The sequence below is a fragment of the Larimichthys crocea genome, chromosome VI (assembly GCF_000972845.2).
Source record: "Larimichthys crocea isolate SSNF chromosome VI, L_crocea_2.0, whole genome shotgun sequence".
NCBI classification, from domain to species: Eukaryota; Metazoa; Chordata; class Actinopteri; family Sciaenidae; genus Larimichthys; species Larimichthys crocea.
This window is the reverse complement of record NC_040016.1, coordinates 15,060,288-15,087,164: the sequence shown is the minus strand read 5'-3', so window position 1 is coordinate 15,087,164 and position 26,877 is coordinate 15,060,288. Positions and strand designations below refer to the sequence as shown.

General features: G+C 38.6%; 1 protein-coding gene across 2 annotated transcripts in view; it reads left to right on the top strand.

Moving 5' to 3' along the window:
* ppp1r16b (protein phosphatase 1, regulatory subunit 16B) overlaps positions 1-26,877 on the top strand; it is an 82,550-nt gene that overhangs the window by 37,952 nt on the left and 17,721 nt on the right. For both annotated transcript variants that reach the window (XM_010732125.3, XM_010732124.3), the window contains exons 3-4: positions 15,453-15,523; positions 25,972-26,117. In XM_010732125.3, the coding sequence (XP_010730427.3) occupies positions 15,453-15,523; positions 25,972-26,117 (217 nt within the window). The remainder of the gene's footprint in view (positions 1-15,452; positions 15,524-25,971; positions 26,118-26,877) is intronic.

Below are 26,877 nucleotides of genomic sequence, written 5' to 3'. Positions count from 1 at the left end.
CAAAAAGACTTGAATAATGAAATCTGATAACACAATACAGCAGCTTTTAACCAGCTTGCTGTGCAGTGAGCTCAGATGTGCACTGAGATATTAAACTGCTCAAATCAAGTAGAAATTCAGCATTTGTCACATTTAATCTACTGACATTGTGTCACACCATATGTCTCTCTTTCTGGGTGCTTTAGTTATTCAATCATAAGACTGAAATGAGTGCGAGCATTTGTACAATTCCTGCAGCTTATGGTGATAAATTGAACCCTGCCTCACTTAAATCCAAATCAAGGCTCCTTCAACACCGGCTCTTTGCATTTGTACTTTTTCCTCTTGTCTGATCACCGTTGATTTTATGTGACATTTCGGAGCAGTTGATTACTTAAGTGGGATTTGGCGATTCATACCCTGAGTAACGCATGACAGGGTTGAGAACTACAGATAAAATATATCCTTGTGTGGGTATCAATTGAATGCTTCTATGATTACAAGGAGGACTAGTCTTACAAAAAAAACCCACTAGTCTTACTAAAATGGTGTTTGTTTTTTTATGTATGTTGCCGTCACCATTTCTACAGTTATTATTGATATTCTTGTGTTTTTCTCTTTGTGATTAGGGCTGTTTTCATGGAGTCTCAGGCCAGCCTTTGGGTCAGCCAAACTATGTTTCTGCCTTCTCTTTCTCTCTGTCCAAATTAAAATTCCTCTATGGGCTCGCCAGACTCTGCTCCTCCATGCGTTGCTGCTCTGCCTGGCACACACTGCCACTGCTGTCTCCTCCCTGCCATGGTGCCTCAGCCTGGGCAGAGGGGACTAACTCATCTTGGCTATGTAACACAATTTTGGATTAAGTGTAGAAAAAAACTAAAGATACAAAAATGGAGGCAGTGGTTGCGCTTGAACTATTATATACAATGAATTGTGATATTGTGCCAGGGGTTGGTGTAGTCCGTTGAAATAGCAGGCTGCATCTAACCGTAGAATTATTTGGGTTATTTAGCTCCATAATTGAACACGTTTCTTGCCTGTGTAACTGTCAGACAACAAAAAAGGGTTATTTTTGAAACTCTCTGTTTCATTTACAACCCTTTCTGGTGCATTCACCTCATTTAAAATTGCTCACATAAAGGACATACTGTTATTATTGTTATTCAATGCTGGTTCTGATGTGGTCTTAAGTGAACTGTGCTGCCAACGAGCTCACAGAAATCTTGTCTCTCTCCTCCTCCCTTCCACATCAGTCAAATCTCATGGGTGAGCCCTGACTCTCAAGTTAACTCCCATTTCCATGGTAACTGAAGCAGACATAGAGAGGTCCAGGCAGCCATGGCCCAGAGCTACTCAGTTGTAAAGGCACAAATTGTGCATCATCATTGCTGCTGCTGCACGGGACAGCATGTGGGAGATTGTCAGATGGGATTGAGGCTGCTCAGCTAACTCACCCTCAAATAAAACTGTAATAGATGAAGAAAGTTGTAGAATATTGTTATATTATATCAAGGGTTAACTTCAAGTCCTCAAACAAAATGTATGTAAAAGTGAGAGAAATAAGAAACAGTGTAATATTGAGATATTAGATAATATTTGGCAAAAATGTGGGAGATGCCATGACTTGCAGCCAAGGAGAAACGTTACATAGTTAGTTTGGAAGTGTGCAAAAATAACTGTTGTTTGGAAATAGTATTAAATACTATGGTTTAAAGTGAGTTGTAGTAATAGTAGTAATTGAAAAGGCAGTTACAGAGACTTATCCTGTCAAGATGAACAATGGCATCAATTGTTGTCCCAAAACATTCATGTGACAAAGCCCTGTTGTGGCTGTGGTAATTATGATGGAGAAGGTCAGATGATGTTGTTAAAGAGTAACAAAGTCCACGCAGTGAGGAGGACGGGCTGGATAGACGGATCAATGAAAAATCTGACACTATGTGTTTATTATTGTGACCATGACAACAAAGTTCCTCTAACGTTAATGAAGTATGTCAGTCATGTTCATCCAAACCACAATATCTTTCTACATCTATCCAAGTTGTGTTGTGCCTAAAATTAACCAAAACTTAACTATAGTGTTTTTACAGTAACTAAACCGTCATTTAGAAAGCAGTTTTTTTGGAGGCACACTGAATTTGTCATCTTGTTCATAGTGGCATTCAACTAGAAGAGTGGCGTGATGAAACTACTGCTTCTCATGTCGCCATTATGAGAAAGTGGGGGTGTTAGTGCCCACAACTGAGGACCAATGACTAGTAATTGTGAAATAAATTTTCTTGAAGGAAAAGATGACGCATATCTTGACAAGTGTGAGAAAATGGGCATTACACAACTGGAACTGAGCTGCCGATAATCCAACAGGACTGTATGAATGAGGGGAACTGAGAATACACACCCCTTCAAATTCAAATCTTTTCTCTCTAAATATTGAAGTGGAAAACTGTCAAGTTTTGTTCTATTGCCATGAATGTAACTAACATGGTTATGAGCACTTATTTAGTTTTCAGCACTCTTCATCTTTTATTATATAAATTTAAATTAGTCGTGTTAAAAACAACTAAAACTGCTACAAATGTGTGTATTACACTAGCACATGTTCATTGCTCACTTCAATAGTTTTATTATGCACACACAGAAAATGCTGTGCTCACACATCCACTACATTTTTATCCCCAACTGATTGGAGCCCACCTGCCTGTACACCGTTCCTCCTGAAGACGTTTAGGTGACAGTGTGAGATAGGCCAATCCCCAATCCTCCTAATGCCTGATCAGCACCCTGCTGCTCCCACACTCTTTCTAAACCACCTTATAAAATCTTCCAGTGCGTCTCCACCTCCTCCCTCGTAGTGAATGAGCAGCCCCCCACCATACAGAAAATCCTGCAATAGGATTTTGGATTATCCAACAAGGTTTGGGCCTCACTTAAACCAAACAGGTGCTGCATGTTTCATTAACAATACGTAAAGTGATCATGTTAAACCCCAGAAGTGCAGCGAGTGACCTTTTAATGTTATCCGTTGAAATTGCAGAAACACGTGTAGACTAGAAATTTGATGCGGAGAGTGAAGTTTGAAATGTTTTGACAATCTCAAAAGTGCCAAAGTTACAGTTAAAAAAAAAAAAAACTAAATCGATTTAATTAGGATTTGAAAGAACTCTGGGTCACAAAGCAGATTAGATGCTAGATTCAGATGTTATAAAATTCCAAAAATAACTCAGCCCCTACTCACTGCCATTTCTATCAGTTATTACTGGTGCCACAAAATCCAAATGGGGGCAGTGGAGTGGAGCTGAGCTGGGATCAGCAAATGGCAACCACTTCAGCTGGTAACAGCCAAAGGAGCTGTCAATCAAGGCAAACAACAAGGACAAAATAAACCCATTTTAAGCCCAAGATAATCTTAATAGAATAATAATATCAAAACTGCCACATACACATTAGGCCTGTAAAAAGGCTTAATGTGTCTTGTGTCTTTTTGAGTCAGCATCTAGTGGCCATTAAGGGAACTGCATCTGAAGACACTGAAACATTGGCTTTAAAGAGCACTCTGCTGATTTAGCATTTTGTACCAACCAATGCTGTTTAAATTGAATGCAGCTTCCTCTGGGGGCACGGCAATGTGTAAATGTATAAAATATGTGGAGTTTCTCTTTAACACCGAGCTCTGTCTCAGGTATGTCGGGCCACATGTGACTCAAGTGCTGAGGTTGGGTTTGAGCTCTGTGTTTAATTTGTCATTAAAAACGACCTCCATCTGTCTCACTGTCATTTCCCAACAGTCTGTCTTGCTCTTTATCCCTCCCTATCGTTCACTATAATCAGTGGAAGCCTGCAATCTTAATGTCTCTTTGCAAACATACTGGAGTTAATTGGATGGGACGCTGCTGCATAATCCAGAGTATTACTGAGACAAACAATGCTGCTGTTTATGTTTCAGTGTCTTTCTGTTTTGACCATGCACAGACCTGAATGCTACTTTTGATCTGTATGTACAGTAGGTTTACAAATTGGGCACAAAGTTTGATTATGTCAGTAGGTCTGTATATTATGAAATAACATCTGCAAGAGGCAGGAGGAACTTAATTATAAGAGTTAATGTGGTAGTGAGGTAAGGGCAAGGACAGCGTGGCTTCAGTTTGGAAGATTGTTAGAGAGGGGAAGAGTATTAATTGAAATGCTCAGTAAAATTGATGTTTTAAAAAAATGGATTTGCCTCCCTCCATCTGTTTCTGTATCTGCTGCAAAGTGACTCTGCATTGATATGATTCATTATGAAGGCCAGATTGTTTTCTGGTCTCAAAAAGCCTCAGTTGGGGTTTGTGTTTAGTGCTAACTAGCATTTTAACCTGCTAAATTAAGTTGGTAAACATTGTAAACGTTACAATGTTATCATTGCCATTGTGAGCATCTTGCCATGCTGATGTCAGCATTTAGCTGAACGCATCAATATGCATCTCAAATAGCAACTGCACAGAGCGACTAACAGAGCTGTAGACTTTACAGTTGTGTGCATGCAAGCAATCACAATTTCTCTCTTCATTACTATAAAAAAGATGGGACATTATTCTGTTGCAGCTGTTTATGAATGCGTTCACTGTTATCTTTGGCCTAATTAGTTTGAATATACATTGACGGCTTTGCCTCAAAGTTCAAAGAAACCCTGACACACAAGTTATCTGTGAAAAGACTAATTTATTTGAGATGGGATTTGAATGGATTTGAAGTCAATCCGATGAAGTATTTATCTTGAGATGAGCTGTTTTTCTTCATAGGGCTACCGAACATTTGTGAACCATAAAACATGACCTGGGATTTGTCAGTGTGTCCACAATGTCAGCAGGCCACCTGAAGGATTTGTCTGTTAATTACATTGTTAAGAGTCCTTTAATGCCATCTAGGTTTTAGAGTGAACTCCAATCATCTTTATAAATCGAAACATGGCATCATTGGAGGATGTTATGATTATTCTATTTAAGCCTTAATTTGCTCGGGTGACCCAGGGAACACCTGCTGCATCCCAATCGACACTTTGTTGTGTTTTCCAATTGCCTTCTCTGCTGCGTTATCGAACTACATCTGTTAAAGCAGCGTAACATACAATTAAAGTCCCTTAATAGCTCATCATGTGGATGATAATTATAACACGCAGTGGAATGCTAATTATATCAATGATCTTCTCTCCTAACGTCCTACTAAAACCAATGTCATTTAGTTGCTACTTATGGACGAGCCTAGTGGCCTACTTTCTGCACAGCCGACAGGAAAGCAAAGGCTACCTTGCCTGAGGAGCACTTGGAACATAATTGTGTAATTTTTTAAAAAACTGCTGCACTGTTGATATGTTTAGGGCCATCTAAGATGACTCATTTCTGAGAACTGATGCACACTGATGAGCATGTGTACTACATCAGCCTTTTCCCATTTGCAGTAAATTAGTGAAAAATGAATGAAATGGGGTTGTGGCACAAACCTAATGATGACAATAATGAATACAAGCAACATTTCGATCAATTACCTCAGTATTGTGAGTGAAATATTGAACAAAACATCATTCCACATACTGGCAGGCCTTCAAAGGGCTGAAAAAGAGCCAAATTTTAACTGTGTAATCACAATGCAATTCATCCCACTGCAATAAACATATGTTTTACAATGAACTTAATGTGAGTACTAGACATCTTTTGAGCCAAATTTTGTCATCATTGCCAGACCTAATTGAGAAAATAATAATTTCCTGAATAGACAGGAGTCATTAAAATATTTTTTAAACATTGATTGGGATGCCAGTGACACAATCTTTTTCAAAAGAGTTTTATTTTTTGATCAATATCCCGTTGTTACAGTTATTTCCTTGTAATTAGGACACTCTAATTGGATGGAAAGTTTGCATAATAATCCCTGCTGTGTCTAAAGTGTACATGATGCATGCAAACCAATATGAAAGCTGTTCACTACATCATTCAAGGATCAGTAACAGTCAACCTCATTTACTTGACACACAATATATATTAATGCGGCTTCATGTTGTATTTTGTGCTTTCTGACAGTGATAGTGGTAATATTATTCAGATCACAGCTGTCTTTAAATTTCTCGGGAAAAAAAGTCTGAAGGTTAATGTCCACATCACTTCGTGCCCTACTTAAGCACAACTAAAATTACAATTAAATGTTGCTAACAAATCAGTATACTAAGGTGTAACATTTTCTGCCCCTGTACTGTAATGTTGCTCTCTTAGGGCGTACAATTTAGGTAATGACACTGCAAGCAAAAACAGAAGTGCTTTATTGTAATCTAATTTTAGCACTAGTCTTCACCTTTGCAGGCAGTAGCTCAGTCTATGGGGACTTGACTTGGGAAACAAAGGGTGGCCAGATCAAGTCTAGCACTACAATATGGAGCGTGGACTGGTAGCTGGGGAGGTGTCAGATTACCTCCTGAGCACTGCTGAGCTGCCTTTGAGCAAGGTACCGAACCCCTAACTGCTCCCAGGGTGCAGATATGTGCCTATCCATCACTCCACCGTCTCTCCACATTTGCATGTCTATGAGCCCTTTGTGTTTGTGGCTGTATTTCAGCTCTATATGTGTGAAATATTCCCATGGAGGGATTAATAAAGTAAATTTTCGTCTTTGTCTTTCAGCTGGAATGCAGACTTAACATGATGGGTCCTCCCAAATGTGCAGTGTTACAAAGAGAGACACGGCGTAAATTGCTAGTGGATGATAGCTAAGCTGGGTGGTTATTCATAAATATTGACAGGACTTCTCTAGTAACACCAGCTCTTAGTTAACTCAGTGATGTCATAAGAAACACCCAAGAGCCTTGAAGTCCGGGACACTGTTTCTAAAAATATCTGGCTTTATCATCATTTGAAAAATGGAGGAGTAAGTTTCATTATAGTGCAGAGAATTCAAATTTCAGTTTGACTTATAATTTAGCCGAGTCCCTGAGAGCAGCCTCAAGTGTATCACCCATGTCTCTGCTTTTCATTTGACAGATCTTAAAATGTTTTATAGTGTACTTGGCACTTTAAAATATCACCCTGGACTGCAGTGCATTTGAATCTGCCCTCTCACCAGCTTCTTACCGTTTCAGAGGGATTATAAACCACAATGACATTTTAGGTATATTACATAAACCATTCTCTCACTGGCATCAGCCAGTCTGTGAGATTTAAAAGATTCTGGGGCAGCCTTTGCTGCCGCACAACAAATATTTACCACTTCAGTATTGTAAAGAGAGATACTCTTGAAAGAAAATCAATTCTCCACTTTGACTCTACTGCATCTGAACTCTCACAGCACCTCTCATATCACAATCTTTACTTGATACTTGATTCTCACTTCACCGGCCGTTCCCCCTTATCTGTGATCATTGGCCGTGAGATATGAGCCTACAGAGGGAATCGTATGAGTCAGTGTCGTGAGCCAAATCCTCAAAATAAGAACAACCCTGCTATTAACTGTACTATACACTCAGATAGTAACAAAATGTTCCTTTTTCCATCACAATAGTTACCCAGGTGTTATGTACCATGCTTCTTAAGTCAGCGGGAGATTTTTAAAACTCTCCACTGATCTTGTAGATCAGAGCAGCTGTGCATTCAATATGCTGTGATGTGAGGCTCCCTCATCAATCATCTGCCAGGGATATCCTGAACAGGGATAAGTAGGCTCATAAAAATGAATCCTAAAATGAAGTCTGAAAGATCCTAATCTATGTAACCGCAGAGATGGAAGGTTATAGTACTTGTACAAGCGACTCAATTTCACAGTATGATCAGATATGATTTATGAGGATACGGTGTGATAGATACAACAGCACAACCCAGGCTTTCGAAGGGATAATTAATAAAATTCAATCTTTGAAGTTCTCACAGTGATTCATTTTTTTTTATTTGTCCACTGTTCAAACCTTTCAGGGAAATTTTAAAGACAGCCTCGATCTGAATAATGTTACCACTATCACTGTTAGAGAGCTCAAAATACAACATGAAGCCACATTAACATATATTGTATGTCAAGTAAATGAGATTGACTGTTACTGATCCTTGGATGATGTAGTGAACAGCTTTTCTTATTGCCTGCATCATGTACACTTTAGACACAGCAGAGATTATTATTTAAACTTTCAGTCCAATTAGAGTGTCCTAATTACAAGGAAATAACAACGGGATATTGATCGAAAAATAAAACTCTTTTGAAAAAGGATTGTGTCACTGGTATCCCAATTAATGTTTAAAAAAATAAGAGTTGAGCAGAGATATTTTAATGACTCCTGTCCATTATTATTTTTTCCATACACAATGTTAGATGACTCACAGCAGAAACTGCATGAAACTTTACCGGATGAATCATTAATTGTGACTTTTATCAAAGTTGAAGGTATAATGAGCCTGTCTACATAAAATGGAAAATAGGAAGTTAGCTGTGACATCCAAGGTGCATTTATGTAAGACATCTCCAATCACAATCACTACTGGCAAGTGGGAGGTAAAGATTACACTGACAAGAATATTAATACAGACTGCAACAACTGCAAGGATGAAGCATTGTGAATTTGCAGCAGCTCTGTTTCACACCTCTGACTTTCTTCTTCATGGTGTTGGCAGCCAAGAGTCATGACTGTTGTAGTAGCCCCCAAAATACACACAAAAAAGAACATTTTCAAAAAGAAAGTCAATAGATATACAGAAATATAATAAAATAAATATTTTTAAAATTCCCCATCTGTTCTGACGAAGTCTATAGTTGAGACTTGTTTGCGGTAGTTTGGTTACTACAAAAAAAATTCACAGTACAGAAACTGACAGAAAAACATGATTTCTCAGTAACAGAGTTCTCAACATAAATCTATAGAGTTGTTAGAATATTTGTAGGAGTCCTGTGTGTCTTTGTTGAGCAACATTGCGGGTGTCATTAAAAGTGGCACCTCTCACAACTTGTCACAAACAGTTATATAACAAACTCTTCAGATCTTTGCTGGTGACACTGGTTTCATTATGAAATCACACAATACAGTAAAGATGATTCACAGTTTTAATAAGAGCAAACTTTCTCAACCTTACAGTATATTAGTATTCATTATATTCATGCCCCTGGTTCTACTTGGAAGCACACATTACAGTTCTTGAATAACCTCCTATCAATGATCAGAGTTCAGGAAACGTACAACCTAAATAACTCTGGTAAGTTCATTCACTTGGGATTTGTCCTCCACTGCACTGTATTGTGGAGGCACAGTAAGATAACAGGAAGGAAGGGTGGGTTTCTCTTCCTGTGGTGTTGTTTGTTGATGGATCTTTTATCTTTTGGGTAGCATCTCGTCCAGCTCCATCTCCTCCCTCGATGGGAATTTATGGGACCTGCCCAGGAAGACATGCATGAATTTTCTGCAGTGTTGTGTTACTGGCTTTTGTGGCGGTAGATAATTACCATGGTGACCCTTCGATGTAATGGATTGCTTTTTAAAGATTTTTGTGTTTGTGTGTGTGTGCTCGCCCCCATTGGGTGGTGGTGCAGACAGATAGGAATCATGAGTCTGTATCTCCAGCTGTTTTACTTTCTCCCTCCTTTATCTCTGCATTTGTTAATCGCATATCTTGTGTAATCCAAACCAACATTTTACCCCCTATAGTCCCATTTCAGAGTTTGTATGAAATATTCTTTAAGATCCCTTTTCCTCTTATTATAAAACTCATACGCCATGAGTGGGATAAAAGGAAAGAAGTTGCAATTTTTTTTAGTGCCATAGGCCATTAAGCCCTGAGTCTACATGCTGCTAATGAGGACTGTTCATAAAAAGGGTCTTTGAATTGAATGAATCACCATCGCAAATACTGCTGCAGAGGTGGGTGGGTTGTTTTTAGCAATTTTCTTTTACCAAGTTTGTCAATCAACAGGAAAAAAAAATCAGACTTAATATTTAATAAATTTATCAACCAAAAATGCCACCATGATCTTTCCCGGCTTATAAAATGTCAGCATTGGCTGAATTTCTTCATTTCTATCTATGGTAGCAATGTTGCTCTAGGTCGCTCGGTCACTTTAGACCAGACTATTAGACTGATTGCCATGAAATTTTAAGCAGGCATTTATGGTCCCAGAGAATGAATCCTTGAATGACTGTGGTGACCATCTTTCTATCAAAATATTTGCAAAACTAATGACGTTCTTATCAGCTGTACTTTGTGTTGTGAACTAGCAAATGTCAACATGCTAATCAGGTAAACTGTGATGGTGAACATAGTAAACATTATAGCTGCTAATTATCTACACAATAACATTTACACAGGTGAAAAAATTAGAGCTCTGTGATTTGTTGTGTCAACTCACATATCCGAACTCTTTTATAGCTGATAAATGCAGCTAACAGTGTTTTGTAATTGTAATTATGAGGTTTTGACATCATTTTGTCTCCCTCTTTATTTTATCCAGACAGTTATCTGGTAATTTCACAATGTTAATTAGTTAATGATTCTAAAAGGGGGTTTGTTTATTGTTATTTTTGTTTTGTGATGATGTGCGCCTACTCTCTTTTTTTATTTTGTTTTAAAGGACCGAATGATGATGGATTGTGTCTGAACTGTCTCATTATGTGAGCTTTTACTGTATGTTAGAAGTTTATCCTTGAAGACTTCTCTGACTGATTTTGTTGGAAGACTTCTGTCACCACAGCACATATAAGTCAAATACAGACATGCGTTATGTAAAATAACATCCAAATAAACAAACCTGAACATTAAACTGAAAAGGAAATTTTTTTACAAGTACTGTTTCGTCTAAAGCGTGCAGAAATGTCTTTGGTTATATTTTCGCCATATTTAGGAACAAATTGAGAATTTGATTCTAATACATTTGTTTGTGTTACTGTGTGTATGACAGGTTTTGACATGATAAAGGAGGCCATCATCACTGCACAGACACTCAAACTGTCATATACACATTGCACCAATATTCACGTACGAAAACCACCATCATATTGTAATTATGGTAAATTGTGTAAACGGTAGGGAGAACGGCCATGTCATGAGCACTTTACTGAATGTTATTTGCACAAATTGCTTCAGGCAGACAAAAGATTGAAAACCCAAATATTCCAACCAGACATGAAAAAAAATCAATCAACAAAACACAACATTAAATATGCATTAAAAGAGAGCAGAAACAAAACAACAATAGAAACATTCATAAATATTAAGCGAGAACACGACCATATGACAGTGTGCTCTACAGATTGAGCCACCTCTTTCTTCTCTAGGTTTTTGCACTCTCTGTCGTTGTCAGATTTATCACACATCACAACCCAAATCTATTTCACCCTAACTGATGCATCTGTGCACACTCTTTCTCTCTCACAGAGAAAGCAATTTAGAAGCGATGCATATATTTTGGTGCACGCCGCCTAGAAACCAATTATATACCGAGCTGTGAGGTTGGGTTAATCTCAGTCTCTGGTTTTCAGCATATATTTTTAAATATCTATAGTATATTTTCTAACCTGAAGAAGAAGAAGCAGAGCTATCTGACTTGTGACACGATGACACCATGATTACTTTTCCAAACTCAAACGATGTAAATATATCACTGCATGGCCAACATGCAGCAGAGGAAAACGCATAAGGAGCTCTCGTGTGAATAACAAATATCATGAAAACAATACATTTAAATCGCAGACCTGCATTCAAGTGTAATTTTGTACTCACTCATACCTGTCTTTACTGCTGCAGAGCGCTGTCTATAAAACACTTGGCAGTATTTAATGGAGATTAAAAGCTGTGTGTTCCAGCTGGGGAAGTGAATAGTGATGGAGTAGTGTTTTTATTTAGCGCTCACACAGACTCTGACACTCAGACTAAATTTTTTATTTTCACACCATTGTATTATTTATTATGAAACTGCCTATCTCTGGGTTGTTTTCAATAAAACGTAGACTTTTGTTGAAACTGGATGCAATAAAAAATGGATCTCTGTTATCTGATCAGAGCTGCTGGAAAATTGATTTATTCGCAGAGATGTTTCACAGACCAGGTTTCAAGATTATCTGTGCTTGATTTTGTATTAGCAAGATGTCTGATGGATTGGACTTCAAGTTTAACTTTATCCAGTTCCCTGCAGCCTTTCTGGAACTTAAGACAACAATATACTGTAGTAATACCGCAACCACTTGTTGAGTTTATTTTTCTCTTGTTGTTTTGTTGCTTTGTCTTCTGTCCTTTTGAGTTGAAGTACTTTTGGGGGATGTAGAAGATTTAAAAAAAAAAGTGTTGCCATACTCTAAACTCTTTAAAAGTCTCCTACGTTTTTTTGCCTTATTAAAACATCCTTTTAAAAAGCATTGATTCCCGACCAGCTGCCGTGTTGCTCGACTGTAGCTGAACTCTGACATCTCTTTCTGTGGGGCTGAGAAAGAACGTCTACTCTGAAAAATCAATAAAAAATCCTTTCATTACTTCCTGAAACCTTCTCATTACAACTCGTGAATTATTGATGTAGTTATTAATTTGCCACGATCAATTAAGAGACAGGAAACTACAGGAAAGTTCAAGTAGTTGTGGTTAAATCTGTTTTTGTAGGTGTAACAGTGGATTGTATAAGTTAGTGGCGTATTACAGTTACATCATTAGAGTTTTTCGTCTTGCAAATGAAAAAAGAGTCTTTGTTATTGCACCAAATATCAGCGCCTAAACCTTTTTATTGAAAATGTCATTGTGTTTCTTTAGTGTCTTATACAGTATGCAATGTTTGCTATATAGATTTCTTTATAAATGATTATATGATAAATGAAGCATGTGTTTTAAAAAGCTGCCTGTGTCTTGGAGTACCTTAATAACTTATGTATGCTGCTTTGGGATTTTTATACACTTACAATAGAGAAATAAATTATACACCACAGCCAATTATTGTAAGTCACAAAGTGTCCGGAACATATGTTTGCCTCCTCTGGGTAAAAAGAAATTAAAGTAATGCCAGCAGGTATTTTCAGGTAAATCTCGTGCTCGATGTTTCCTCCATAATATTGTTATTTAAATTCAATTATAACCTACTTAGGCGGCTAAACATTGAATTTAAAAGGTCCCCAGAAGATTGTGAAATACTGAAAAACACTTTCACGAGAAAATCACAGACGACACAGCTTATGGACTGCCTTTCCCTTCGAGATATATTGTTTATAATCCAGTTTGTGCACTGTTCATTTATAATAAAGCACCCCAAATCCGCAGTGGAAAGCAGAAATGGCGTGCAATTCTCTCAGCACTCACTGTATTACTTTACTTTTTTCCCTTCACATACAGGAGTGAATGAGCAGTGAGCCTCTCTGCAGCAGCTTGTTTTGTTCAGTTTTGGTTTGGTGGCCTTGGGTTTTAATGGGAGCTGATGTTGGACATGTGTCAGCTGCTGAGCTCCTGTACAAATGGTTGTGATGATACTGAAAATGGTCTGGCAAAGTCAAATATCACAGTTGGATGTTGACAGTAATGCTTATCAGCAGCCTAATAGAGGTCTAATAGATGCAGGATTCAGGAAGTGGGATAATAGAGTTAGGCTGGTGATGGCTGCACTTCCATCATTCTACTTTATTGCATAAAATGCACTCCCACAGCCATATTCTGTGAATCGCACTATGTGTTTCCATAATGACCAGCTGCCATTATCATCAAACAGTACTAACATCTGTCTCACTTAAAGGAAACTCCTACAACACAGCCAACTGTGCATGGAAACAAACCTTTCTGCTGCTCAATTTTCATTCATATTCATCTTGTTGTCATGACCTGCCTCTAGAGCAAACCTTCCTCCCTTGTCTTTATTAGCCATCACATGAATGCAGTTCATATCACAGGCACTCACGGGCTTGAGATGTCCCTAACTTCAAAGTGTGTGTGCTGGGTGCATTTTTGTATTTTATACAAGAGCCATTTTTTTCTGCTTTTAGAGTTTCAGTTTGATTTACTCTCTAAAATCTCTCTGACTGCCGAGCTGTCAACATCAGCCATGTTTTTCTGTCATCAGTCTCACGACAGGTTTGCCTCTATTTCCAACAATCCAGCTGTCTCACTCAGGCTGCATATAGCTAACATTTCACTTGTACCATATGCCCATAACTGCAACCTGAAGTCTATGTTTATGCTCCAGGTGTATTTTCATATGTTGTGCTCTTCGCAGTGCCAAAACGCAGCTGACTTGAACTGCTACAGTCAGACATTTTGCTTTTGTTATTCAGAAGGGCTGCAATAATCTGGTCTATATAATGAAATGAAACCGGCCTATTATAACTTGAAAACCAAAGATGTCTTTACATATCTGGTTTTGTCTGGTTCAAAACTCAAAGATATTGAATTTACAATGACATAAAAGTGAGAAAAGCAGGAATTTCTCACAAATGATGAGCTGGTATCAGGTAGTGTTTGGCACCTTTACTCAAATGATTCATCTATTTTTTTTTTATACTTAATTTTTGGGGGTTGAAAAACCTCAGTGCGACACTCCCTCCCTCGCTAACCAAGCAAACCTGTGTGTGTGTGTGTGTGTGTGTGTGTGTGTGTGTGTGTGTGTGTGTGTGTGTGTGTGTGTGCCCTCTGGATTTGTGCTGTGTATGTTTCTGTCAATCTGAGGGACAGATGTGATAATTATCATCCCAAATCCTTCTCATCTCTCTTTCAGCGTCATAACCTGATTTATCCACTTGTTCTGTTTTTTTTAGTGTCTCTGTGAAATAAAGGCAGGTGGCAGCTCTGCCAAAAAACGAGGGATGATAATAACGGCATGGAGATGAGCCCTGTGTGTCACTGCCGCTTCCTGCTCAGGTCGGCAGGTTTAGCAGCTGTCCAGTGTGCAGCCTGTGATAGCAGATATTTTGTGAATTAGGGTCCAGGGTGGAGGGTTTATCTGTTTGGACTGTGAGACAGACAAACGGTGTAATCCCAATCATCATTACATCATCCTCTATCACCAACCCTCCCTTCACACTCACCCATCATTCATCCATATTTCCAAGGTCAGTTGGGTAACATCCTGGCAGGGCTGGATAATTTGAGAGATTGGAGTTCCTGCAGGGATGCATCACGATGATGCAGTAAGATTAATGGAGTGCAGATTGATTGGTTGGTGATGTCACTGGATAACAGAGGGTTAAGTTAAGGTGCACCTGCAGGCTGTGTAGGCAATCAAGAGGAATTGGCTTGTATGGAATCCCATCATGCTTTTATCTGGCATCTGTTGTTTGTTTGCAGGAGCCAGAAAATCTTAAATGAATCTAAAATTATAACTCAACAGCCGTATCACTGTGCAACGTGTGCTTCTGAACTCGCAACTTGTGACATTAAACCGAATATTTTTCAATTCTCAGCCAAGAATAGTTTTTCATTGAAGCATGGAGTAAAGTGAAACCTCTAAATCTTTTCATTTTTAAGAGGAAATGCATTTTAGACTTTACTTACGTGTTTCTCCGTCTCTCTTTCCACCAGTACGCTACCTGCTAAAGAACAATGTGAGTCCAGACCTCTGCAACGAAGACGGTCTCACCGCCCTGCATCAGGTAACATTGTCCAACTGCGTCTCCATACGTTTGTCTTTTACTCTGCTTGTCTCTCAGGCAGTACTTTACCTTGAAACTGGGGCTCTAAAGTAAGAGTAATAGACTGTAAGTTGCATGTCAAACATCAAATATACAGTAAAATATAATCTGGTAAGAGCAATAGGTAGAGCAGGTTTGATCTGTAGGCATGAAATTGAACTATAAATTGGTTATATTAGTGCCTAAATGGGTGATTGAGATCTGTTTTTGAGTTACCAAAAAGAAGAACATCAACAATTGTTTGAGGATTACAAATGAAGGCTTGATTCGAGGTACTGTGTGTGTTTGTAGATCATGATAGATCCAGGTGAATCAATGTGTATGAAGAAACTAGGTTTTGTTTTGTTTTTTAAATATACACATATACACAAACCGGAAGTGACGTAGTACCTTGGAGAGCGATTAAGATAACAATAAGAAATTATCAGATGTCTATGCTAGTTTTGACACTGAAGAGGTTGAAAATATAAAATAATATAAAATAGAATTAAATAATCACACATATTGTTTCGTTCTGGTGTGAGGAGACAGACTCAGTCTTTTCAAATGATCATTTCCAGACAAAGCTAAATATAAATTTACACACACAAAAAAAAGATTCTTAAGGATCAAATCAGTTTTTCCCCTCCAGTAGAGCAGACATCATACACAGCATTGATTCTTTTTCTTAGCAGCGGTGTGTGTTCCTTGTTGCATATAAAAGTAATGCAGTAGGTTATTTTAGGGGATTCCTTGTGCATGATCCTTGTGTAATGAATGAAAGTTCATTAGGCTGCACCCTTGTAATGAACTTTTGTTTTTTGAAGCCAATTAAAATTAAATTATAGTCTCCTTAGGCAGCTAAACATGGCTTCTAGAAGTTTATGTGCAAAGTGTCTAATAAATAGAGAAATAAAGAAGAGAGAAAGAAACAGCTTTAAAACAGATTTAATGATTTTTTCCCCCTTATCTCCAAGGCATTTTTCTAAATAACTAACCTAAATGTTTCTTATGTGAAAAACAAACTTTGTCTTGTGCTTTGTGCGTTTAAAAAAAAACATGTTTCTGTTTTTCCTGCTACAAAAAATATTGGTTGGCAAGTAAAGAGGACATTAGACAATACAACAGAGCTTATCATTTTGATGCACATTGAACAAATACACTTTCCTTCTTCAAGCCTGATGTACTGCTCATTTTCAATATTAGATTCCATGAAAATACTTTAGACTACAAAATCTAATTTTGCCAACAGTACTTGATGTACTCTTTTAAACTGTCTGATGTAGTCTTGTGTTTATTCTGTTGTCACATTTTTCCCCACTGTGGAGCTGTAAAACATGTGTTAGTGAAGTCCATAGAGTCTGTAGCTTTATGGAAATATAATTAAATCATTTCCTGGTGTGATTAGATTGCAGCAGCAGGAATTAAAGGCCTTGCAGAGAATAATGTGTTGAGTTTTTCCTGACACATTTAAAAAATGTTCTCTAATAGTGAGGAAATGAGTTCAGTATTGGGGGAAATTAGTCAATTCTGATGAAGGAAACTGACAGAGCGGATCAGTCCTGTTTTCACTTGTTAATTAGAGCTATTACTGGCATGATAATCAAAGCTTCCACATCATCCCAATCAATGCTCCAACTCACTTTTCACTTAACATTGCTTTGTGCCTTTGTAAATAATTGGATCATTATATGTCTCATTTGTTCTCAAATTAACCAGCCAGACTTTGACTTAAAACGTTTTTTCCGGTTGCCAGTTCCTGTCAGCACAGTGCAAGAGGCCGACCCAGTAGTGTGAAACAGCAACGTTACCCGGTAACACCATCTAATCAAATTCTGGGGCCAATTTCACAGAGATAGTCTTTAACTTTGGCTCAGCCCAAACTATTAGTCAGACTTCAGATAGATGTCTTAATTCATCCGTTGCACAAAGCTGTCTAATCCTTGACTTTCTTAAATAGGACTAATTTGCAAGAAATTCTGGGTAAACTAAAACCACAAGGCTGACTGAGAAACTGCATCAAACTGCTCAGCTCTGTTTACTTTGCTAGAGAAAATGTTTGACTTTGGTAAGAATTCAACAGCTAAAAGGAGATTTTAGTAAAGTAGTTTACTGTTAGTGCGGTGCAGACCTGTAGCAGAGCTCAGATACTGTGTCTTCTTAATGTGGCAGGGCTGGCAGTACGTTCACTAACTCACCAGACTCAGGACGGTTTCTTTGGACAAATGAAAATGACTGATGATGCCCTCACAGCTGTATATCTGCAGGTTACTGTTCTCTCCAAAAACTCTTCTCTTTATCGTTAATCGCTCCACAAAATTGTTGGCAGAGCACAAATTATGAGCAATGAGTTTTTTTTGTCATTTGGTGCCACTGGTCAGCAGGTGTTATTAATTGTAACTGTAGAAACGTGGCTCTTACCTCTGTTTTCAACCTGGGGGTAGGTTGGCTAACTGCTTTATTTTTTGGGAGACTAACCTGCATTAGATTAATCTGTGAAATGAATTACAGACCAGTGATAAAGAATATCTTATCTAGATCCTTCAGACAGAAAGGATTGATTATAACTATTACTGAGGGAAGACTGCAGTTGCCAACTTTACTGTTTCACCTGCTACAGGCTGGAGACACTGAGGAGCTCAACCTGTAAATACAAACAAGCATAAAACCTTTCTGTTCGTCCCTCGTACACTGAAATATCAACCACAGGAGAGGCTCAGAATCTTATTTTCATCCCTAAGCCCACATCAGGGAGAAGTAAAGGTGATTTCCTGAAGGATTACTCTTCACGTTAAAGCATTTCAAAAGGATGCAATGCTCATTTACTACTTCACTTTCTCCTGTGCTTTTCATCCTTCCCTGCCACCTCTCCTCTCATTTGTCTGTTTCTGTGGTTGAACTGTACCTCTGACAGTTTATGTCCTCTCTCCTTCTCCGCCTCAGCTAACACAGCCGTCTCTTTTTTCCCCGTCAGCTGTTCAAAGCCTAATGTTCAGGTTTCCTGCTGAGAGGCAGAGAAATGAACAGGGGTAGAGAAAATTGAAGTCCATCAGTCACCACCGGTGGGGCTGGTGTTTTAAAAGCTGTGGGCGCCGGCTGCTAAGAGATCAGATTGACCTTTCAGCTTTGAATGTGTGCGTACCCGATAATCTGCTATTTGGATCGGTCAGCCTGCCCACTGTCCTCAAGATGAGACCTTTTCACTTCTGCCACAATTTGACAAATACAACTATAGACAGACAGGATGATGGGGGCGCAATAAATATAGAGACACACATGGGACATTCATACATGTACACATCGAATGGCATTGGGTGAGACAAATGAAGGAAAGTGGGGCTGATGTTTCTCCAAATGAGATGTCACACCTATCTAAGGTTGGTCTCAGCAGACTGATATGAGACATTAATCAATCGATGGCTTGCAGGGGTACTGCATGTACACACACACACACACACACACACACACACACACACACACACATCATGTCAGCTCTTGAGAAGCTATTGCTTCATGAAAGCACCTTGACAGCTTCAGGTCTGATAGGGAACCCATCATTTTTAGTTGATCCAGATAAGTGGAGGCCTTCTGTTCAATGACAAGGTCACGTATGTGTGTGTGTTTGGATGAAAGTGTGTAAGGCCACGTTGACCGTCATAAGTGCTACATCAAAAACACAACCTTCATTTATTTCAATGGGACCGAGGCTGATTACTTTATAACACAAATTTTGTATTTGGAGTATGGGAGTAGTCAAGCAGCAATTTTGAAGCGACTGAAGCGTTTCAGATGAGTTCAGAAAATGACACGGCTAACTTTGAAACACTCTGAGCGAGATGAATTAATCTCTATCTCTCTGCTAGGGCTGCAGGGGTATGCTCAGGGTGGCCTCAGTGTGTTATCGAGCCACCCTTTAGGACCACCCAAAAAAATCCTGGACTGAAAACTGGTGAAAAACTGTTTTGACCTCTAACTCCACAGTAATATATCGTTCAAAGTCTTTGCACTTGTTTTCAGCAACTGTTTTCCAACATAATTCATGTATTTTGAAAGAAATCTTAGAATTGCCTTTACACAGACTTTAAAGATGCAAAAGAGTGACATGTAATTAATCTTACACTCAGACACACTTCACTTATTTTCCTTAAACATGCATCCCTCCTTGATACATGAAACCCACTTCTGAATCCTGGTTTGTTTAGAAACAACACCGTGTCATATGTACGAATGAAAAAGAAAATGATAAGTGAGGTTGAGGGATAAAATGTTTTCTGTTGCAATGGTGTGCAGTACAGGGATCAAACAACTCACTGTGTCTGTTTCTTCTTGCACTATTCTGCAATATTTAAAACTCAGGCCATTTTTTAAAATTAAAGAATAGCACTACTACCTTTGAATCAAAGACATTGCATATTCTATGGCTGCTTTACAATAAAAGTCCCTGGTTGGTTTGCAGATTTTTTTATGTGAGGCGACAGGAAATGTTTGTATTACTAGTACAACTTTAAAACAGAACTCAGATATGATTGTAGGCATTCAGCTGAAAGTAAAAGATGGCTGATTACTAAAAGTATGAGTAGGAACGTGGAGTGAAACTAAGGCACAGATAACCAGTTACAAGCTACAGAAGCCTCTAAAAACAGCACTTTCTCTCTTGGTTTGAGGTAGATTGTCATGTGTTGGACCTGGTTGGTTGGTTGCTGTGATTCTCGGTGCAAGTTCAGATTTCAACAAGCTCCAGAAGAGTATATAGTCTCCATGACCATATTTCTTTTTCTCACCTGTATGAGTAGTTACACTGCCACAACAACGCCGCCCCTCTTATCTGGCTTCTTCTTCTGAGTTCTTGTGTTGTGCTTGAGGAATTCAGGATGGTGTGCCTGAGTGGACACGATGAACCAGAACGTCGACATACTGTTGGAGTCATATTTAAAAAAACATTTACTTCAATGATTCAACCACTCAAATATTTATGCAAAGATAACACGCATGACGCATGCTTTTAACTTGTCCTGTAATGGATCTGAGTTGTGAAGTTATGAGCTTGCATTCTGTGTGATCCCAGACTTTTCATCAGTCTTTCAGCTCTTCATTACTTCAGCCTCTTGAGGACCTTAAACTCAGACCCAGGTCTGAGCCATCTCTCCAAGTTCAGTAATAACCCTGCAACTGTCACTCTAGTCTCTTTTAGCACCTGTGCTCTTTCTTATTAATGTATTTTCATTCAGAAATGTGATTAAGTGTCAATGCCCTGTATGTCAGTATATAAAGTTGAGGGAGGAAAATGACATGCAACAGTGGTTTAAGCTGTACCTGAGCCCGGAAATCATTCAGCTGCTTGTCACAGCCTGGATTCAATTCATTTAGCCTTTTAGGTCTAATTCTCAGCAGCTGAACTTGGCATTTTGAGTTCCTGCACTTCACTCTTCATGATTTGCATTAGTCCTTTTAGCTCTGGTAAGATTGAAAGTCCTTGTATCCTTCAACCTCCAACAGTCTCAGCTGTACTCTCAGCCACTTGGTCCTGGTCTTGCTCACTTAACCCCTTAGTATTAAAGTCTTTGTTCCAGATGTCTGTCACAAACAGCCTTCGTGGCACTAGCTCTGATCTGATCAGCCATTCAGTCATAACCTAAGCCTTATTTCCTTGTCATTTTGCTCCTCAACCCAGACCACAGTCCTCTCAGCCCACTTACAGATCCCAGCAAGACTGTTTCTGTTGTTTTCCAGCCACATTAGGCATAAACTGAGCCTTTGTCAGAACCACACTCCCATCTCTGTGTGAATACATTTCATGAAAAGCACATTATTTCCTTGCTTGCCTCATTGTCTTGTTGCCTAGACAAGAAGGGTGGAGGCTAGGAGTTTAGGTTAGTGGCTAGTTAGCTCGTGGGTGCAAATATTTTTTTCAGAAGCAAACCTAAGACATTAGCTTAGCAGGCAGTACGTGGGTTTATTCGGGAGCGTAGGAGATCAGTCTCTTTGTTAGGTGGTGTGTAGGTTGAAATCTCTTTTCATGATGGCATCTGTCATGCCTCTGCTGCAGGCGGCAGCTTCAGATTTGAGCTAATCCATCAGTGTATCCGATGTCTTTGACAAGCTGGTATGTCTCTTGTCAGTTTCATGAGGCCGCTCATTTTTACTGAATTATATCTTGCCAATTGCCAGACAGAAAATCAGATCCATAACTTGTTCCCCCGAATTACCATCTCTGTGCAACGAGATGTACAATTTGCCGATGTGATACCTTCACACACGCCAACACACACGGTAAACTTTGTGACTGATATATCTCTTTCTTTGAATCTGTAGTCTGCTCTGACATCATTAACAACGGAAGTAGTTGACACAAACAAAAAGCAGCCTCCGCAGAGTCCCACTTCTCCTTTTGGCAGCTTTAGGGGAAGTTTTTGTAGACACATTTTGTCTCTCACCGTCGCATCTTACTTAGCATCATTGACAGTAAAGACCTTTTACTCCAAGTCCAGCTACATGTATACTTAAAAGAACTTATGATTTCCATGCACATGTTCTTTCACACTAAGTCTGGTACAGATTTAGACCTCTGAGTGAACTTCTTTCTTATTGGAACCATACTGAAGCCTTGATATATTACTTCTTTCTTTTCTTTCATGCTGCCTGCCCACTTCATGTAGCTTTTTTTCCCTTCTCATATACATATCACAGAGATTCGTCCACAATCTTTTGAAATTCTCCACTGCAAAAGCCCAGGAAAGAGTTTTAGGCAAAAATTTAAATGCACATGTATCAGCAGAGGTTGATAACATGCCCACGCACTAGATATTTTGTTTCACTTTATTTTTCAGTCTGACATCGTGGTCATGTTAGCAGAGACAACTTAACTCTTTAGTAATTTTTGTGGCTTTGGTACAGAACTACAACGTCTTTATTCCAAAGCTAAGTTCTGACCGGATTGTTTTTTTTTTTCCAACTAGAGAACAACATGATCAAAAGAAGTGTGTGAAAAGGTTTTGAATCTGGTGATCTTCATGTACGTACTTCTCACTATGACTAAAATGTTACTCACAGGATTTCTGTCAGCCAAATAGTTTTTCCAGGTAGTCAGTGGCGGTTGTGTTTTTTATACATCTGTTTCTCTTATCTGTCTTCCTGCTATCTGTCCTGTGCATCTGTGAAGTAATTTCATTTCCTCTCTTCTGTTGTATATCAATTTATGTGCTCCCCCTCACACTCCTGTCAGAGCCACCTTATCTGCAAAACTTTCAAGAGAACACACCACTCTTTTTTTCTCCATACGTCAATGTGGTGTGACAGTCTTGTTGTGTAAGCATCCAGATCTTTTTTTTTTTTTTTGTCTGGGATGTACATGATACCAAAAGGTCTCATCCACTAAATTATCTCATAGCCGCATCATTTATTTTTCATGTATCATGAGTCTATAACTGGTCCTGTTAACTGTACACAAATGAATTAAAGGCTAAGATCTAAATCATAGCAATGGGATGATGCTGAAGAAGACCGTCTGTTGTTGTTGTTGTTGTCCGCGTTTTCCAAAATGACTTTCATATGACGTCTAATCTACCAACCACTTCTCTTTGGCATTTCCATCCTCTTGGTTTATATTCATGTTTGTGCCTCTCCCTGTATTACTGTCTGACTCGCTCTCATTCTCAGATATATGAAACCACAAGAGATTGCACTTCAGCTTATCCTCATTGTAAATCCATGAAAAAGAAAAACAGTTTTTTCTCTGCAAGCGTTCTTCTCGCACTTGTTATGGTGAGTTTGCGGTGGAATATTTAAAGACGAGTGTAAAAGGTGAAAGATTCTTGGGAAAAGAATCATTCAACACAACGGGTGTGTATTAGAATATCTAAATAAATCAGTACCTGAGCTTCAGAGTTAATGCAGAGAGGAAAACAGAAGCCCCGATGAGATATGCACCTATTTATTTATTAGCATTGTACAAATTAATCCTCCGTCTGAATATGCACTTGTTTACGTAGTCATGACAACAATCTTACTAGGTCACACACAAGTAACATTTCACTTTCAGCACTGCACACGTCTGAATGTGATGCTGTCAGATTAATGTGGAGACTCCAGCAGATGAAGCCAGTAATGTGACTTATTTCATGCCTGAAAAGAGCCAGACTTTGGGTCAGCAGTACCACTGCAACACAAACCCAAAGGAAAGGGGTGACTTGAGGACTAGATTGGAAAATACTGCCCTGTAAGTTACAGTGGATCTATTCATTCATCCATGAATGTTGATTCTTGTGACAGTTTTATGAATCAGTGACTTGTGTTATGCCTAAATTCTTATGGGTCACTCAAATTCACATCAGACTTTTCAGGTTCAGGCGTTGGCATTACTATTAATGACTATAACTCTGCTACTTTGGCCAGATGCTGATGTTGCTGGTGTCTAACGGTCACATTCCTGCTGAACATTTAATTCTTATTATGATTCTTATTATCTATGGAGACCTATTGATATTACATTGTCGTTAGATGGCAGACGTCACTTAATGCCCATTTAATAAAAATGATGGCTTTTATAATGCAATATTAATGAGGGGCAATGCTTCTGCAACAGAATGTAGGTTGGACACAACAACATCCTGTCGTCCTCAATATCTACTCAGGTGATGGACTGTTATGAGTTGATAAAATATGTTGACTTTCATTCAAAGTTTTTACTTTGTGCAGGCCTTCATAATTAATAATTTTGTCTTCTTTTTTTTTTTTAATAAATAAGTCACATCACAATTTTCCAGAGCATATGGTGGGGACTTTAAATATCTTGTTTTATCCAACCAAACAAACCAAAAAGCTCATAAACATTTAATTTGCAATGATATGAAACCAAGAAAAGCAGAAACTGCTTGAGTCACTGTTCATTAACTCTGGTTTATATCCATTTAAATGTTTGGCAAACTGGACTTTTAGTACAATATGTCTCATTTGCATCATCTTTGTGCATGTGATCAACCTGAAGATGCCACCAAAGTACACTCAGATTCACAATTATTTAAACTACACTATGTTTACACAAAGGCATATACATGTTGAAGCTTTCATGTTCGCATCAAATGATTCATTAGGAAATTGGAAACTTTGTGTGTGTGTGCGTGTGTGCGTGCGTGCGTGCGTGTGTGTGTGTGTTAGCTCAGTGCCCAGGATGGACCGTGTCTATTCACAGTGCATGCTGGGATAGACCGCAGCTTCCTAAAACCCTTTGCAGGATAAGCAGTTGATAATTACGATTGATTTATTTATTTTGGTCTTTTCTTTTTTTTTGTCATTTCTATTTTGTAACAACCTTTTTTTTCTCCTTTCATTTTCCTCTCATTGTTTAAATCTTCCATAAATGACTCTGCTGAACTAACAGCAGTCATTTTGTCAGGAGAGATTTTACATTTTATCCTGACAGATGTCTGATTTTCATTTCAGAACAGAGACAAAACACTCCAGTGGCTTCTCACAAAAATGAAGGCACTCTTTGGTTAAAAAAAATAAATAATAATGTGCAGCTGTTTCTGAGAACAAAGGATTTTATGACATTTTTATGACGGGTGTGATGGTAGGGCACAAGATAACATGTAATAGATTCACATTCAAGTTTACCAGCACAAATAACAACATAGCTTTACTGAAATGCCCATTAAGGCTTTTGGATCTGAATCCTTCAGCTGTCTGATTGTATGTGACCCCCCTCCTGTGACAAGTAATCCCATTCTTTGATTTCATGTCTGCCTCATGTCGTCTCTATTAGTTTTTTCTCTTTCTTGTCCTCTCAGCCGTCTTCATGTTTGTTCAGCGGCACCGCACCACCACACTAACACCAGTTAGCTCTGATGGAGAAAACTGCTGTTGCTGACTACATCGGAAGATGGTTTTTATGGAAAAATTTGTCTTCCTCCACACCCTATAATCACACCCAAGTTTAACAAGGAAAATACTTTCTGTCCCTCTCTCTTTGTCTCTCTGTCTCAGTGGATGGGTGTGAGTTATGGGTGTGTTTCCAGTTTTGTCTCAGATCCAGGAACCAAAAAACACAATGGACAAGAAGTCAGAATGAATGTGTCCAAATTGGCTTAATGTTTTTGCACACAGCAATATGCTATTAAAAGACTTTTGCAGAGATACAGAGTTTACAGTCTTGGTGACAAATGAGTCTCTTTTCAACCCTTTGTGCAATAATTAAGGTGCTGAAGCGTTACAGTACAACATCATTGCAGCACAGCTGAGTGCTCACTCTATGAGTTATGTGCCATCCGACTGAAGAGAGCTCTTTTTCAGCCAGCATTTAATTTTCCTTAAGAGGAAACTGTGGATCTCAGTCCATCGTCAGAACTCCTCACTAAAACATTAGCAACTATTACAGTGTCAAAAATTAAAAGACATTTCTTCTTTTCCACTCCTCCCCTTCTCTTTCATCACAGTGTTGTATCGATAACTACGAGGAGATGGTGAAGATCCTGCTGGACCGAGGAGCCAGTGTCAATGCTCAGGACAACGAGCTGTGGACGCCATTGCACGCCGCTGCTACATGTGGCCACGCCGGACTGGTCAAGATCCTTATTTCACAGTAAGACATGCAGATTTATAGTGGAGGTGCCCTGCCTTGTCTGAAACAGAAAACATCTCTACCTCAGAAAGAATTATTGAATGTGTAAAACAGCTAGAAAATAATCTGCTACATTAATAATGTCGGTCTGATTCAGTTTAGCAGGCAATTGACTGATGACATTGTATGACACTAATCAGGGCAGTATCAGGGAGAAAGAGAGAAACAATTGCTCTGGTAATAATAATAATCTACATATAATAATAATCTATATAATAATCTACAGTTTAAAGTTTGTTAGGACCAGCTGGACTTCATTCAATATCATCACACATGTGTTCGCATGTGCTTACCACCCTGTAAACTCTCTGTACACACACAGTCTGGAATTAACAGGCATATATTTGTTGTACTGTCACATACTAGAAATGCAACCACTATCCTCATTGGGCTACTAGAAAATTATGATTTTTCTTTCTTTAATTCAGTTCTGAGAAATGAAAGTGTTTCTGATCCAAAAACAACAACGCCTGGGATTGATTGTAGTGCACCTTGCTGGAGAGGAAATGCCAAGTCCACACTAATGGCAGTAGCAGGAAAAAACATATAGCAAGGCAATAAAGAAAATCGTTGACAAAAACAACGATTGAAATGAGAAATGGCGTTGTCTTCCACCTTTTCCAGTTATGGGAAATATTAGGACATATTAGGGAAGGTAAATATTGTTGAAATTGGTATCACAATATTATTTAACCATTATTTTCTTTTCATGTAAAATATG